Genomic DNA, 13,431 nt, shown 5'->3' with positions numbered 1-13,431 from the left:
TTTAAATTTAATTAACTTACAATTAACCCCTTAAAAATCATGAAATTATTATTATATTAGCTCAATTAACTTCACAAATCAACGATTAAAGTTTCCTTCCTTGTGTACGTTTGGCAAATATTTGTGTATCTCTGCTGTAGAAAAGGGTCCAAATCCAATTCAACAAAATCATCACTAAAATTAAATAATGAAATATTGTAAGAGTACATATACATATATATATGTAGAGAGAGAGAGAGAGAGATTAAGAATGAATGTAATAAAAAAAGGAAAATTAAGCGGGGAGGGTGGTGCGATTAGCGAGTTGAAGCTCCGCATCCATCTTGCGTTTATGCTCTTCTTCTTCCTCGTCGGTCCATCTCGTCGTCTTGTAGTATAACGCGTACAATATTAGCTGTATCGCTCCTGATATTGTCCCCAGCCCATTCGGTATCTGTTTTTTTTTTTTTTTGGTTGTTTAAAAAGATGCATAATAATTTTAATTAGCTTTTAAAAGGGATAAAAAACATAATTAGGGGGTTAAAAATGAGAAATTACCAAAATATAGGGGTCGAATTGGAGAAGGGCGTAAACAGCCCAGACGCAGCCGTTCATGAAGTTGGCGATCGACAAGAAAAACGGCATGTATTTTACGCTCTTCGTTCTTATTACAGTTTTCTGCTCCAAATCCACGTAAACTCGTTTTCATTAAAAACGATTGAAATTTCATGGGCACAGACAAGGATGAGATGATGGATACGTACCATGACGGTCAGAGGAGACGCGTACATGATGATGTTGAAAACGATGCACATGATCCCAATCAGCATCGACCTCGCCTTCGTTGTATGCAATAAATACATTGTGCATAGTATTACTGTCGCCATGAATACCACCTCGATCACAAGCGCCATGGTTATCTTTTTCTGAAACACATGCATGCATGCACACATTTGTCAAATCATATATACACGATATATGCGAGGATAGATGTGTTTGTGTGTATATATATATATAGATAGAGAGAGAGAGTAGCAGCATACATACGCGAGAGGGCCAAGGAGAGAAGTAGAAGAAGATGGCGACGTAGACGAGCTCCATAAGGAGGCCAGTGGCATTAATGGTGATGACGAGAAGGCTGTCGGGATGGACGAAGGGCATGCCGTAGAAAGACCACATCATGCAGTTCAACACCGTCGCCACGTACGGATCCGGCTTGAACTCCCCCACCGTTCTCGCCTTCCATATCTTCATGAACGTTGGTCTGCGTCATTCCACATATCTCATTCATGTCGACATTTCATGTCACTCTACTCTACTCTCTCGTTCCTTTTTTTTATATAAATTGGCCCGTCTAATTAAAGCTCAATGGGTTTCATCTAGGGTTTTTCTTCTCCCTTTCTCATGAATCTTTTTGTGCTGCTTCAGAAAAGGGAATGAATACAAACAAAGATTACTTACATTGGCGAGCAGAACAAACCGAAAGAGATTACGTTTCCTGAACGCCCACATAGGAAATGATAAGTCAGTTTACCAATGGTGAAAATCAATGTTATTCAGGATATATATATATATATATATATATATATATATATTAGATGAAAGAATCAAATTATGAATAATATATTCGCTTGCAACTCCTTTCCCCTTCATTAAATCTCTTCAAGTTGTGTGTATATATGTATATACGCGCTGTAGCTGTGTATCTATCTTCGTGGATTATCAATCTAATTGTATAAAGTACAAACTCTGCATCTTTGTTGGTATTTTCTTTTCTTGAAATTAAATACAAATGCATTGTACAGAACACACAAAGGAAAAAAAAATGGAAACTTACCGACAATTCCGACGATGGTTCGGACCGAGTGAATTTCCAACATTTTTCTGTTTGAGCGTTTCAAATATTTTTCCCTTATCTTATAAAAAATTCCCTTTAATCGCAAGAAAAGAGAAGAAAAGGAGATTTAGGGTTTTCTCCGACGAAGACGACGACCAATCTTCTCTCGGTACTCTCTGAATCTCCTTTGTTGTGTTTTTTTTTTTGTGTGGTTGTTATTGATGTTTGCATTCTTTTTTTGGGTGTAACAGCTTACAGATACGAGAAAAATAGGGATTTAGCGACAGCTTCTGAGAATTGTGCGTAGAGTTGAAATGTGTCACACGTGTTTCTGATCTTGACACTCTTCAATCCCATGCATGAATAACACACGGCTCTTCGTAATTCTCTCCCTCTCTCTCTCTATCTGGATTTTCTTTCCAATTTTGTCATTTCTGACGTAGCATTTGTAGATATACATTACATCTACATACACACACACACACATATATATAGATTAGTAAATGATCTGCCAATAGCCATTGGTGTGTCGTCATCCCCAGGTCAAAAAAAATTTAACGATAAGATTATGCGCGAGCAGATATTGGAGAACCAGACCCATCATGTAACAGTCCCTTGTTCTTCTCCGACCAAAGCCAAACCTTTGACACCGATAAGCTGTCTTTCTTCCCGTCAATGGAAGATCCGAGTTTCCCGGATTTGCCCTCGCAACCAGATCTGTTATTACAGATTTTGCCATGGCTCGGAGACAGTGCCACCACAAAATCTTGGTGGCACACATGATACTGATGTGTGCCCATCGAGTAACACCTTCTTGGTCCCAACCCACTTGTCTCTTGACTTTGACCTTGACTTTGACCGAGCTGTCCTTTGTTTGTGCTTTCGCATCTCCCCAGCCGAACTGAGAAGACTCTGCTCGACGTAGGCGCTTTGCCATCTTCAACACGTCGAGACGAAGGGACAATCACTGCGTCGTTGAAGCTGAAGAATGTAGTTTTGAAGTTAGAGTTTGGGTTCGAAATGGATCCCCTGCATAGAGGACAAGTGGAGTTGGAGAGCAGCCACGTGTCGATGCAGTGGACATGGAAGGCGTGGCTGCAAGCAGGGAGCAACCTGAGCTTGTCCATGTCCGAGAACTCGCAGAGACAGACGGCGCAGTCAAAGGGTTCTTTCAGACCCATGATAATGTCGGTGTAAAAGAACACAGGGAGTGCGTCAATGGAGGTCTGATCTAGACCAGAGTCGTGTAGAAGGAAGAGTTGCTGAAGTTGACCTTGGTGGGCGTGAGGGGAGGAGGAGGAAGGAAGATCTGGGTTGGGGTTAGAATTGTGAATTTGAGAAAAAGTTGGGGGCTTTAGGAGAAGTTTGAAGAGTAGGCGGAGGATGCTAAGGACGACGACGACGAGAGCAAGAACAGATATCACTAAGAAAATAATGGGGCTTATCGTGCAAGACGATAAATCCTTTGGGTGAGGAGAGGTTGAAGATAGGGGTGAAACGCCGTCTGTTTGATGAACTTCAGACAAAACTCGTGACATATTATTAGAAATCTGTCTGTTGGAAGAGAAGAGAACCGCGGAGTTGTACTGAGACATGTCTGAATAACTGGTTGAAACACATATATAAACAAGGTTGTGTGTTTTTGGCGATGAGAAACATGGAATATTATAAAAGGTTCAATTTTTGAGGTTGACTCTCTGAGTTTTCTATCTAATATGATAATTTCATAATATAATGTCAACATGCATGATTAATGGTGACCTTGAAAAGCAATCTCCAAACATCACGAAAGAAACATGATAATGTGCCGAGCCAATTGAGATGGTAAAGTGTCATTTTCAGACGGAGACACGCATTAAAAGCGAATCATGTGTCCCCTCCTCTCCTCTCAACTTTATGCGCGAGCTCTAGTTTACATGATTACTCCCCTACGACCAATGACCATCACATACATACAAAACATATATATACATATACACACAAATGTGTGTGATTGGATTTAACTTGTCCTGCATGTCATATTAGAAACTTCAAGGACAGTGATGAGTGATGGAGAGACCCATTATTCTCTTCCACTTCAGTGTCCAAATCGAGTGCTTCGCCCCTCGATTCAATAATTTCCACCGCGTAAATGCCAACCAAAAAAGATAAGTTAAAGACATAAAGATACGTAACATTCATGCATCATTCGCAGATGATGATTTCCTGCCCCCTGTTTCAGAAAAGAACGAACTCTCTCCTCGCCTGATGTCAAATTCCAAACGTAACTGAGACATAACAAAGCTGCGAAATCTTAGAAAGACAATAATCTCATATTAAAGCCGATAATGTCTGAGCAAATCAATATACAGACTCCTGTGGTTCTTGTTTATTTAAGAACATACAGCAAGAATGTGCCCTCACAAGTTATAATCCTCTCAAGGAAGCACAGACCCTCATCGATGATCTCCACTTGAGTGATTGATAAGCCGGAAAATGCAACAAACACTGGGTCAGCCTATTTCTTCCATGGATTATCTCCATAGTAACAGGCGGTTCCAACCATTAGTGCCACGGTAGCACCCTGTACGACCACCCGAGCTCTCATTAGAACCTGACCCAACTGAGAATTGCCTCTTCTGAAACTAATCAACCCTGCTGTGAGCACTCCTGCAGTCAATAGGGCCCCTGCAACGTTTTTTTTTTTTGTATATCCGATTTAGAATGCCTAAAATATTTTCCATATAAAGACCCAAATGTTTGTAGGCCTCAAAGATTCAAAATGAACATGGAGATTGCGTGATTCATAATATCTCAACACTATCTACCACCAACATCATATTTCAGATAATTGGCATGGCCTACGAGGTACACAGCCGACTGAGACAACTGTAGGAAACATCTCATCTTTATATTGGAAGCCACAGCTCTGATTTGATATTAACATTGTAACAATATTGGATCCATATATATGTACACAAATATATCATGGATTCACTAGCGCAAGCCCAAACTTGCCAAGTTCCCTAATCATTCATAAACATGATCAATCATCCCTTAAAGGATCAAGTGATTATGTCCCGACACATCCACTGGATCTGCAAATGAAAATCATCCATACGATCCATTCTCAGAGGGGAGACCCAAGCTCAAGATTGACGCCAAAATGTGTTAGCCATAGTTAGACAAAAAAAAAAAAGCCTATAAAGATGAAATATCACTGAAACACAAGTCATAACAAAGGAAGAACTGAAAACAGCTTTTACAAGGTTTTGCCAAAAAGAAGAGTGCATCTATAGTCTCTTTGATAAGGCAGCAATCTATTCCATGTGATAAATCTACTGTAAGATATTTGATTATGTTATAATCTTATGCGAATCCTGGAATTGCTTGGTTCTATGGTTCTGCTTTCTCCTCTTAATATTCAACCTCTATTTAGGCATTCACACAACATTCCAATCATTCAAAGAAACATGGTGTTTGGTGACATCAAGAATCTACAACTGTGGCATAATGCAGAACAAGTCATATAGTAGATACCGATTCGTAGGTAACGCTTTTTTGAACAAATAATGATAATGGCTAATTGAAAAAATTCGACGCCAAGTGATAACCTTTTTCATTACGTGGACAGTAAACAAACCCTAAATGGTGAATTCCAAAACTCTGATTCAGGATCAAAGAAGAACAAAAGGCTGCTTCGACAACCACTCGAGGAACCAAAATCAACAATCCGATCAAGAAAGCACGAGGATTAATAAACCAGTTTCCATAAACAATCGATGGTCTAGAATAATAGATCAACAAAATACCAATGGGGGACTCACCAACAGGGACAAGGGGATTCCTCACACGCTTCTTCTCCTGGAAGAGCTCCTCAAGCTCCGGTTCCGCCGTACTCATCTTCCTCTTCGGTTAACGAATCGCAATGTGAAAACAAGAGGAGGAGGAGGAAGAGAACAACTATGGCGAAAACTCAAACGAAAAGATGCGTATGCGTGGCCTGTTCTCCGCCGCTAGAGACATCACGACGGCGAGGCGGTTGGTGTCATCATAAAATGGGCCGGGCCGGGCCGGTTCGAGCCTAACCCGATTCGGATGGATAGGCCGAACCGAGTATAACCCGATTCAGGTGGGTGGGTTGATAATTTGGGTTTGGGTTCTCGGCCCAGTGAGCTTAATTTGTATCTTTTGTGTGAGATAATTCTATGTACACTTTTTTTTCTGTCAACATCCAATATATATATAAGAATTATAAAAATATAAAAATTTGATGTAAACTAGCTTCCAACCAATCAATATATATATATATATATACCATAACGAATGTATTAGTTAAATTTAAATTAACAAATCGTAAACACCGAATTCAAACCCAAAAAATACAACTAAAATCGTAAAAAAAATATTTATATACAGATTTATTCCTACTTTTTCTTCTATTTACTAATCAGAGATTTGTGAAACAACAACGACAACCTTTTACCTTGTTGTGTTATACCGTGGATCCTTTCGCTTCTGCATTTTTTTTGCTATTTTTTTTTGTTCCCCCCCCCCCCCCCAATCACTTCGTGTGCTTCTTCTTCTTCTTCTTCAGGGTTCATAAAGGGGAAAATAGCTGCAATACCCTTTGACTGCTATTTGGACTTCTCATACTACCCTACAAACAAAAAATTAAACAAAAAACACTATGCACCATGGCAAAAGACAATAAAATCCTCATATATTAATGAAAAGACAAAAAACCCTCTATTTTTTTCAATTTAAAAAATTCAAAATTAAAAAAAAAATTAAAATCACGTAACTTTACTTTTATTCTCCTCTCTCTCTCCTAATTTTATTCTTCTTCCACTTTCTCTCTCTTTATAAATCTTTTTCTTCTCTCTCTCCTAACTCTCACGGTTTTAGTTCTCTCTCTTTCAAAACTTATAATCTTTTGCATTTTGTTCTATTTTCTATTTAAATCTCCGGTTAGATTCAAGATTCGAAGAAGAAATGAAAACCGCGTGGAAATTGCAAGGTTAGACAAAAACATGGTAGGTTATAAACTTCAATTTCTTTTAGATTTGTTGGATTTTGAAATTTGTTGTTGTTGAGTTGAAGTGTGGTTTTGGAATTTGATCGATAGAAATTTTGGGTTTTGGGCTTTTCAAATTTTATTTAGCCACCAAAAATTGAGGAGATAGAAGAAGCAATGACGACATCGAAGAAATGACAAGTTCATGTTCATCTTCGTCACATTTTTCGAGCAAAAATAGGAACCTTATGGAGATTACGGAGTTAGATGAACACAAGGTAGATTAAAATTCAATTTATTTGCAAGTTTGTTTGATTTTGAGATGTGTTCTTGTTGAGTTGAAGTGTGGGTCGGGGATTTGAACGATAAAGCATTAGGGTTTTGAATTTTTTTAAAATTTGGGGATTTCAAAATAGAATGTTGGTTTGCGGGTTTATGGATCAAATTGAGTGAAATGGTTGTGTTTCGGTCAAATAAGACAGTCATATAGGTCGAATTACGGTCACAGTATCACAAGATCATATAGGTACGCCTATATCACAATATACAATAGTCACGGGTCACATGGTCACATGGTCACAAGGTCACATGATCACATGATCACAAAGTCACATGGTCACAAGGTCACATGGTCACAATGTCACACGGTCACAGTTACAAAGTTCACAGGATCACAGGGTCATATAGGTACGCATATATCACAATATACAATAGTCACGAGTCACATGGTCACATGGTTACATGATCACATAGTCACATGGTCACATGGTCACAAGGTCACAAGGTCACAAGGTCACATTTTAATTTTAAAGCTTCGGAGTGGTTTATTAGAGTCTATATATCAAATATATATTGTGTGAGAGAGAATTTCAAAATATTTTAAGGGGATTATGGAATAAATATACCAAATTTGTCAAAAATACTCATAAAACATTATGAAACATATAGGAAAGAAATCTGAATTTATTTATGTTTTATGTAAAATATGGGTCTAAATTATTGTATAAAAAATTTTAAACTTAAATTGATGGAGAAAAAAAATATAAGGTTAAAATAAAATTACGTTTTTTTCAATTATGAAATGAGTTAAATTGTCAAAGTAGTCTCCACAAGAAATCTAGGTTGAATTGTCAAAGTGGTCCACACAATGGAATAAGAGAAAAATTATGGATCTCACATCTCATTTCGGTCACAATGAGTCACAGTCGATCACAACCGATCAAAATAGATCCCATATTATAAAAAAAATCTGAACTACTTAATGTTTTTTTACAGAAAATTATAGGTTTAAAATGTTGTAGGTGAAAATTTGGGGTTAAAATTTGTGAAGAAAAAAATTGGGGTTTAAATTTGGAAGGAAGAAAATTTGGAGCTAAAATTTGGATGAGAAAAATTTGGGGTTAAAATTGATATTGAAAAATTTTGGGAGGGAAAAAAGTTAGGGTAAAAATTTGGGAGGGAAAAAACTTGGGGTTAAAATTTGGGAGGAAAAAATTATAGGGTTAATGAGGGGTTGAATATTCAAACTGGGCCCCACGAAACACAAAAATCTGAAAAAAATTCTGACTAGTTCTTCGTGTGGACCCCACAACACTTTTTGGTCACAATGGGTCACAGTCGGTCACATCCGGTCACAACCTTCGATCCATGCGATTTTTGTCAATTTAATCGATCAACAACGTCACATATCTCTCATAAGTCTATTTTATATTGTTTTGAACATTAAAATATGGTTTTTGCGATTTTTTGGTTTCAAAGTTGCTATTTCAAATGTGTTCCTATATGTTTCATAATGTTTTATGAGTATTTTTGACAAATTTGGTATATTTATTCCATAATCCCCTTAAAATATTTTGAAATTCTCTCTCACACAATATATATTTGACATTATGAAACATATAGGAACACATTTGAAATAGCAACTTTGAAACCAAAAAATCGCAAAAACCATATTTTAATGTTCAAAACAATATAAAATAGACTTATGAGAGATATGTGACGTTGTTGATCGATTAAATTGACAAAAATCGCATGGATCGAAGGTTGTGACCGGATGTGACCGACTGTGACCCATTGTGACCAAAAAGTGTTGTGGGGTCCACACGAAGAACTAGTCAGAATTTTTTTTCAGATTTTTGTGTTTCGTGGGGCCCAGTTTGAATATTCAACCCCTCATTAACCCTATAATTTTTTCCTTTTTGAATATATCTGATTCGTATTACTCACTAAATAAATTGACTCACACGAGCCAACGTTGTGACCCATTGTGACCGGCATGTGACCATGTGACCGAAGTGCCATTTTACACTATGTGACCACTGTGACCGACTGTGACCCGTGACCGAAATGTGTTGATAAATATAGGCCAAAATTTAATTTTAAAGCTTCGGAGTGGTTTATTAGAGTCTATATATCAAATATATATTGTGTGAGAGAGAATTTCAAAATATTTTAAGGGGATTATGGAATAAATATACCAAATTTGTCAAAAATACTCATAAAACATTATGAAACATATAGGAACACATTTGAAATAGCAACTTTGAAACCAAAAAATCGCAAAAACCATATTTTAATGTTCAAAACAATATAAAATAGACTTATGAGAGATATGTGACGTTGTTGATCGATTAAATTGACAAAAATCGCATGGATCGAAGGTTGTGACCGGATGTGACCGACTGTGACCCATTGTGACCAAAAAGTGTTGTGGGGTCCACACGAAGAACTAGTCAGAATTTTTTTTCAGATTTTTGTGTTTCGTGGGGCCCAGTTTGAATATTCAACCCCTCATTAACCCTATAATTTTTTCCTCCCAAATTTTAACCCCAAGTTTTTTCCCTCCCAAATTTTTACCCTAACTTTTTTCCCTCCCAAAATTTTTCAATATCAATTTTAACCCCAAATTTTTCTCATCCAAATTTTAGCTCCAAATTTTCTTCCTTCCAAATTTAAACCCCAATTTTTTTCTTCACAAATTTTAACCCCAAATTTTCACCTACAACATTTTAAACCTATAAATTAATGGTGGGAGGAGAGAGAAATCGGAAGAAAAAAAGAGGAAAGAGAAACCGAAAAAGGAAGAGAGAAATTAGGATAGGAAAGATTTTTTTAATTAAAAATTAAATATAAAATAATATTACAAGGTTATTTTGGTAATCTAACAAAAAAGAGGTAGATTGGATGTTGGAATTTTTTTTTTTCAAGAGGAGGGTAGTACTAGAAGTCCTTCTAGCACATTGAGGGTAGAATAGAAGTTTCCCCTTCATAAAGTGTGTGAATGTTGGTGATGGTGCGTTGGCAAATCCTCATCCATCTACACCTTCAACAAATTCCCAACTGTAAGAAAAATCCCTTGAGCAACAATTCTCTGAATTTCTGATCATGATTTCCATCTGGGTTTCCTCTGATTTTAGTTTCTTTTGTAAAAAAAAAAAACTATCCATGCATCTAAAAATTAGATCCTTTTTGCTGAAAAATCCATATGGGTCTCTGAAAGTCGGCGCCTTTTAGCTAAAAGACACCGTGAATCCATCCAGATGCCTCAAACTTGGTTCCTTTATCCGGAATCTTTCAAGGAAAAACACCCATTTTTTTGGAAATCTTACATTGGCTTCTACGTTGTCGTGATTGCTGTGCATGTGCGTCGTGTGGAATTGCATCTGGTTTTTGCAGCTTCATGCATATTTTACTTTCTCCAAAATCTTTGGATGCCCCTTGACAACTTCAGTGCAAATGTTGTGGTTGAAGGCAAACCACTGCTACCTCAGGGCTCTGGGATTCTGCCGGCATGAACATAACTGATCACCCTTTGTTAAATTTCTTGGACTAAATTCCCCAACCGAAATGCCCATCCCTAGTTTTGCCAGAAAATTTTTCTCCTTCGCTCTGAACACGAGATCTTACAACGGCCATCACCAAGCTACAATGCCCTCGGGCCATTTCTAACATCAACATTGTTCCTACCGAGTTGTGTTTGCACCAAGCTCCCTCCAAAATCGAAAACTAGCATTCACCGGAGACGACGAAGTGATTCAACCTTGATAAAGTCCCTCTGATGATCAATTACTTGTAACATCAAAAAGGAAAAGGCAAAACAAAGAGGAGCAAGATCACTTCATCACACATATCCGATCATCGTAGATAAGCATCCATCCAACATCAAGACGTACAAATCAACCTAAAATGAGCGAGCTACCATGAGGTTCGAAACGCAGGGAAACTCACCGTAGACAAAGGGCGAGTCAATCATCCTGGTTTCTCTCAGTCTCAAGAGTAGAAGTCGAGAGGTAGAAGCAGCCCGCCGCCGCCAATGATCTCCTCCCAGCAAATCTCTTCACAACCACGGTTCCTGGTGTTACACGATCCGATGGTCAAGGACCATCGACGAATGAATCTGGAACGCCCGATTTCCTGATCCCGTCAAATTCTTCTCGAAAAAAGCAGATTATGATCGTATCAGCTGGAGTAGAATCAGCAACAACAAAATCACACTTAAGGAAACGAAATTCGATTACGAGTTCCGGATAAAAAAAACAGAAATTACCCATATTAACATTACACGAATTGGTAGAGATGACATCAAAGAAGGGAGAGCCGAGAGAGATTTGAGGCCCAACGCGAAATTGGCGTGTCGAGGGCTTTTGCAATTTCTCACTCAACTCCTCCTTTGTTTATTTCCGATTCTACCCCTTCTTCCCGTTGTTATTACAATTTTGGTAGTACACGTCAAAAACTCGAAGAATTTTGGGACATGGACTAAGAAAATCAAACCACATTAAAAAAACATACAAAATTTTATTTGATGACAAAAACAGAAATTAGAGAGACATTAGAAACTTAAATAAATCAAGAAGACCACCTAGGTAATCCATGATAAATATTAATATAAAAAACGAACGAAACATAATTAAAACATTTAGAATAACACATATTAACATTTTAATGTCGTGAGGTGTAATAACCAAAAAAAAAAGTCATGGCCTTTTTAAATTGGGGTTTGGTGTGGGCATAAATGCAACTTTCGGGTATGGGAAAAAAAAAAGAAAGAAAGAAAAAGACGTGGAAATGACATTATATCTAACACTGCCTTTTGGCCTTAGGAAAGCGACGCACCTTCAAATACCTTTCATCACTTTGGCCACATCTATTTTTGATTTATTATAAAGTATTATTCTCTCTATATATTATATTATATTATATGATATGGGCGTATCTTGCCAAATTCCACATTTTGGATTATCCATTGATCCAACATTCGTTCCCATTATTAATAACTCTTGCAAGAAAAGAAGACTAAAATGATTTGTTTTCATCTTTGTCTATTTAAATATTAAACTAGTATATTAATAAAATATAGAATTATTTTTTCAAAAGATATTGTTATCGATCCTTACTCTCATTAGTCATTAGATCTATCATTGGTATCAGAATGTATCTTTTTATTTTTTTATTTCATCGTTGATCAAAACCACTCGTTAGTATCACGATGACAACCAATAAAAAGTGTATTGATAATCTGAAATCTAGATTGTCGACCATCTACTTCCTCCCATTCACGATCTGGACCACAACACGTGCTATCACAATGACGATCAACAAGGAACGCATCGAATTTCTGAAAACAAAACTTTCAACATTGCTAGGTGAATTCGTTAAACAAGAGACGTCCGTGACTAAGCAACTCTAGGCATTAGAAACATCTCTCACCTGCCTCGTTGATTCTCTTTCAGTGATACATATCGCTTCCTCATTCGGTCAAGGAAAACAAATATGCATCAGTTTTCTATATCTGAACCTTGCGGGCGAGGTTCTTCTCGACAGAAGGAGTATTTATTGTGAACCGACCGGTTAAACTCACCTGGATCAAGGATAATTAAAACCCATAATTTCCGTGGTTATTTGCGTTGAATAAAATATAGGAGAATTAGTCTTTCTTTTTTGTATCAGTTATATCTCTATTATATTTTGTTTTCATATATCTAGGATCACTAAAATAATTTATTTTCATCTTTATCTATTTAAAAATTAATTATCATGTTAATAAAATAGAGAATTGTTTTGTCACAATAGATTGTTGTCGATTTTTACTCTCTCATATCTATCTATCATATAATATATAAAAGTAATATTACTACAATAATTGGTAGAAAAGATTAGATTAAACTATAATTACAAATTATAATCTTACCCCCGTAGTTACCATATAATGATGTCATTAGTGGGATGAAAACAACTAACTAACCTGGTGGTATACCGTATGTTTGTGAAAAAGTTTTAAAATAAATAAATAATGAATTTGGCATTTAGTATAATGAAAAAGCTACTCCCCCATGTGCCCTTCCTCTCAGTCACCGACGTTGTAAATTTATTTGAAACAATTTTGTATAGAGAAAGAACATATATAGAAACGTCAATAATAATAATAATAATAATAATAATAATAATAATAATAATAAATAGTTGTATTTTTAAAATTTATGATGAATGATACGGACGAAGTTGATTGGATCCATGTGGGTAAGGTTCATGTGGATGCCGAGATTCCGCAGTCGTTATCAAAGCAGGTGGAGGAAACAATTTGCTCATAAATCACCATTTCCAATTTTCGCTTAGAGCG

General features: G+C 36.7%; 2 protein-coding genes and 1 long non-coding RNA gene across 5 annotated transcripts; all 3 read right to left on the bottom strand.

The window, feature by feature from the left end:
• Positions 1 to 34: 34 nt before the first annotated feature.
• Positions 35 to 2,009, bottom strand: LOC104798979 (bidirectional sugar transporter SWEET5). The gene is made up of 6 exons (XM_010521259.2): positions 1,817 to 2,009; positions 1,441 to 1,477; positions 1,027 to 1,243; positions 744 to 905; positions 538 to 657; positions 35 to 433 (listed from the first exon to the last, which is right to left on the bottom strand). The coding sequence occupies exons 1-6, from the start codon at positions 1,857 to 1,859 to the stop codon at positions 275 to 277; spliced, it is 738 nt and encodes a 245-aa protein (XP_010519561.1). The 5' UTR covers positions 1,860 to 2,009; the 3' UTR covers positions 35 to 274.
• Positions 2,010 to 2,283: 274 nt separating this feature from the next.
• LOC104798980 (RING-H2 finger protein ATL48-like) lies at positions 2,284 to 5,945 on the bottom strand. The gene is made up of 3 exons (XM_010521260.2): positions 5,623 to 5,945; positions 4,318 to 4,483; positions 2,284 to 3,349 (listed from the first exon to the last, which is right to left on the bottom strand). Exons 1-3 carry the CDS (start codon positions 5,696 to 5,698, stop codon positions 2,383 to 2,385), a joined length of 1,209 nt encoding a protein of 402 aa, XP_010519562.1. The 5' UTR covers positions 5,699 to 5,945; the 3' UTR covers positions 2,284 to 2,382.
• Positions 5,946 to 10,142: 4,197 nt separating this feature from the next.
• On the bottom strand, positions 10,143 to 11,485 carry LOC104798976. 3 transcript variants are annotated; one of them, XR_769504.1, is made up of 3 exons: positions 11,374 to 11,485; positions 11,040 to 11,274; positions 10,143 to 10,880 (listed from the first exon to the last, which is right to left on the bottom strand). It is a non-coding gene; the product is annotated as an uncharacterized LOC104798976 (long non-coding RNA). The 3 variants fall into 3 exon arrangements; XR_769503.1 differs by having other exon boundaries at positions 11,359 to 11,475; XR_769505.2 differs by having other exon boundaries at positions 11,040 to 11,241; positions 11,359 to 11,473.
• Positions 11,486 to 13,431: the final 1,946 nt, after the last annotated feature.

Source organism: Tarenaya hassleriana, unplaced genomic scaffold (assembly GCF_000463585.1).
Source record: "Tarenaya hassleriana unplaced genomic scaffold, ASM46358v1 Cleome6, whole genome shotgun sequence".
NCBI lineage: Eukaryota > Viridiplantae > Streptophyta > Magnoliopsida > Brassicales > Cleomaceae > Tarenaya > Tarenaya hassleriana.
This window is presented reverse-complemented; position numbering and strand designations above follow the sequence as displayed.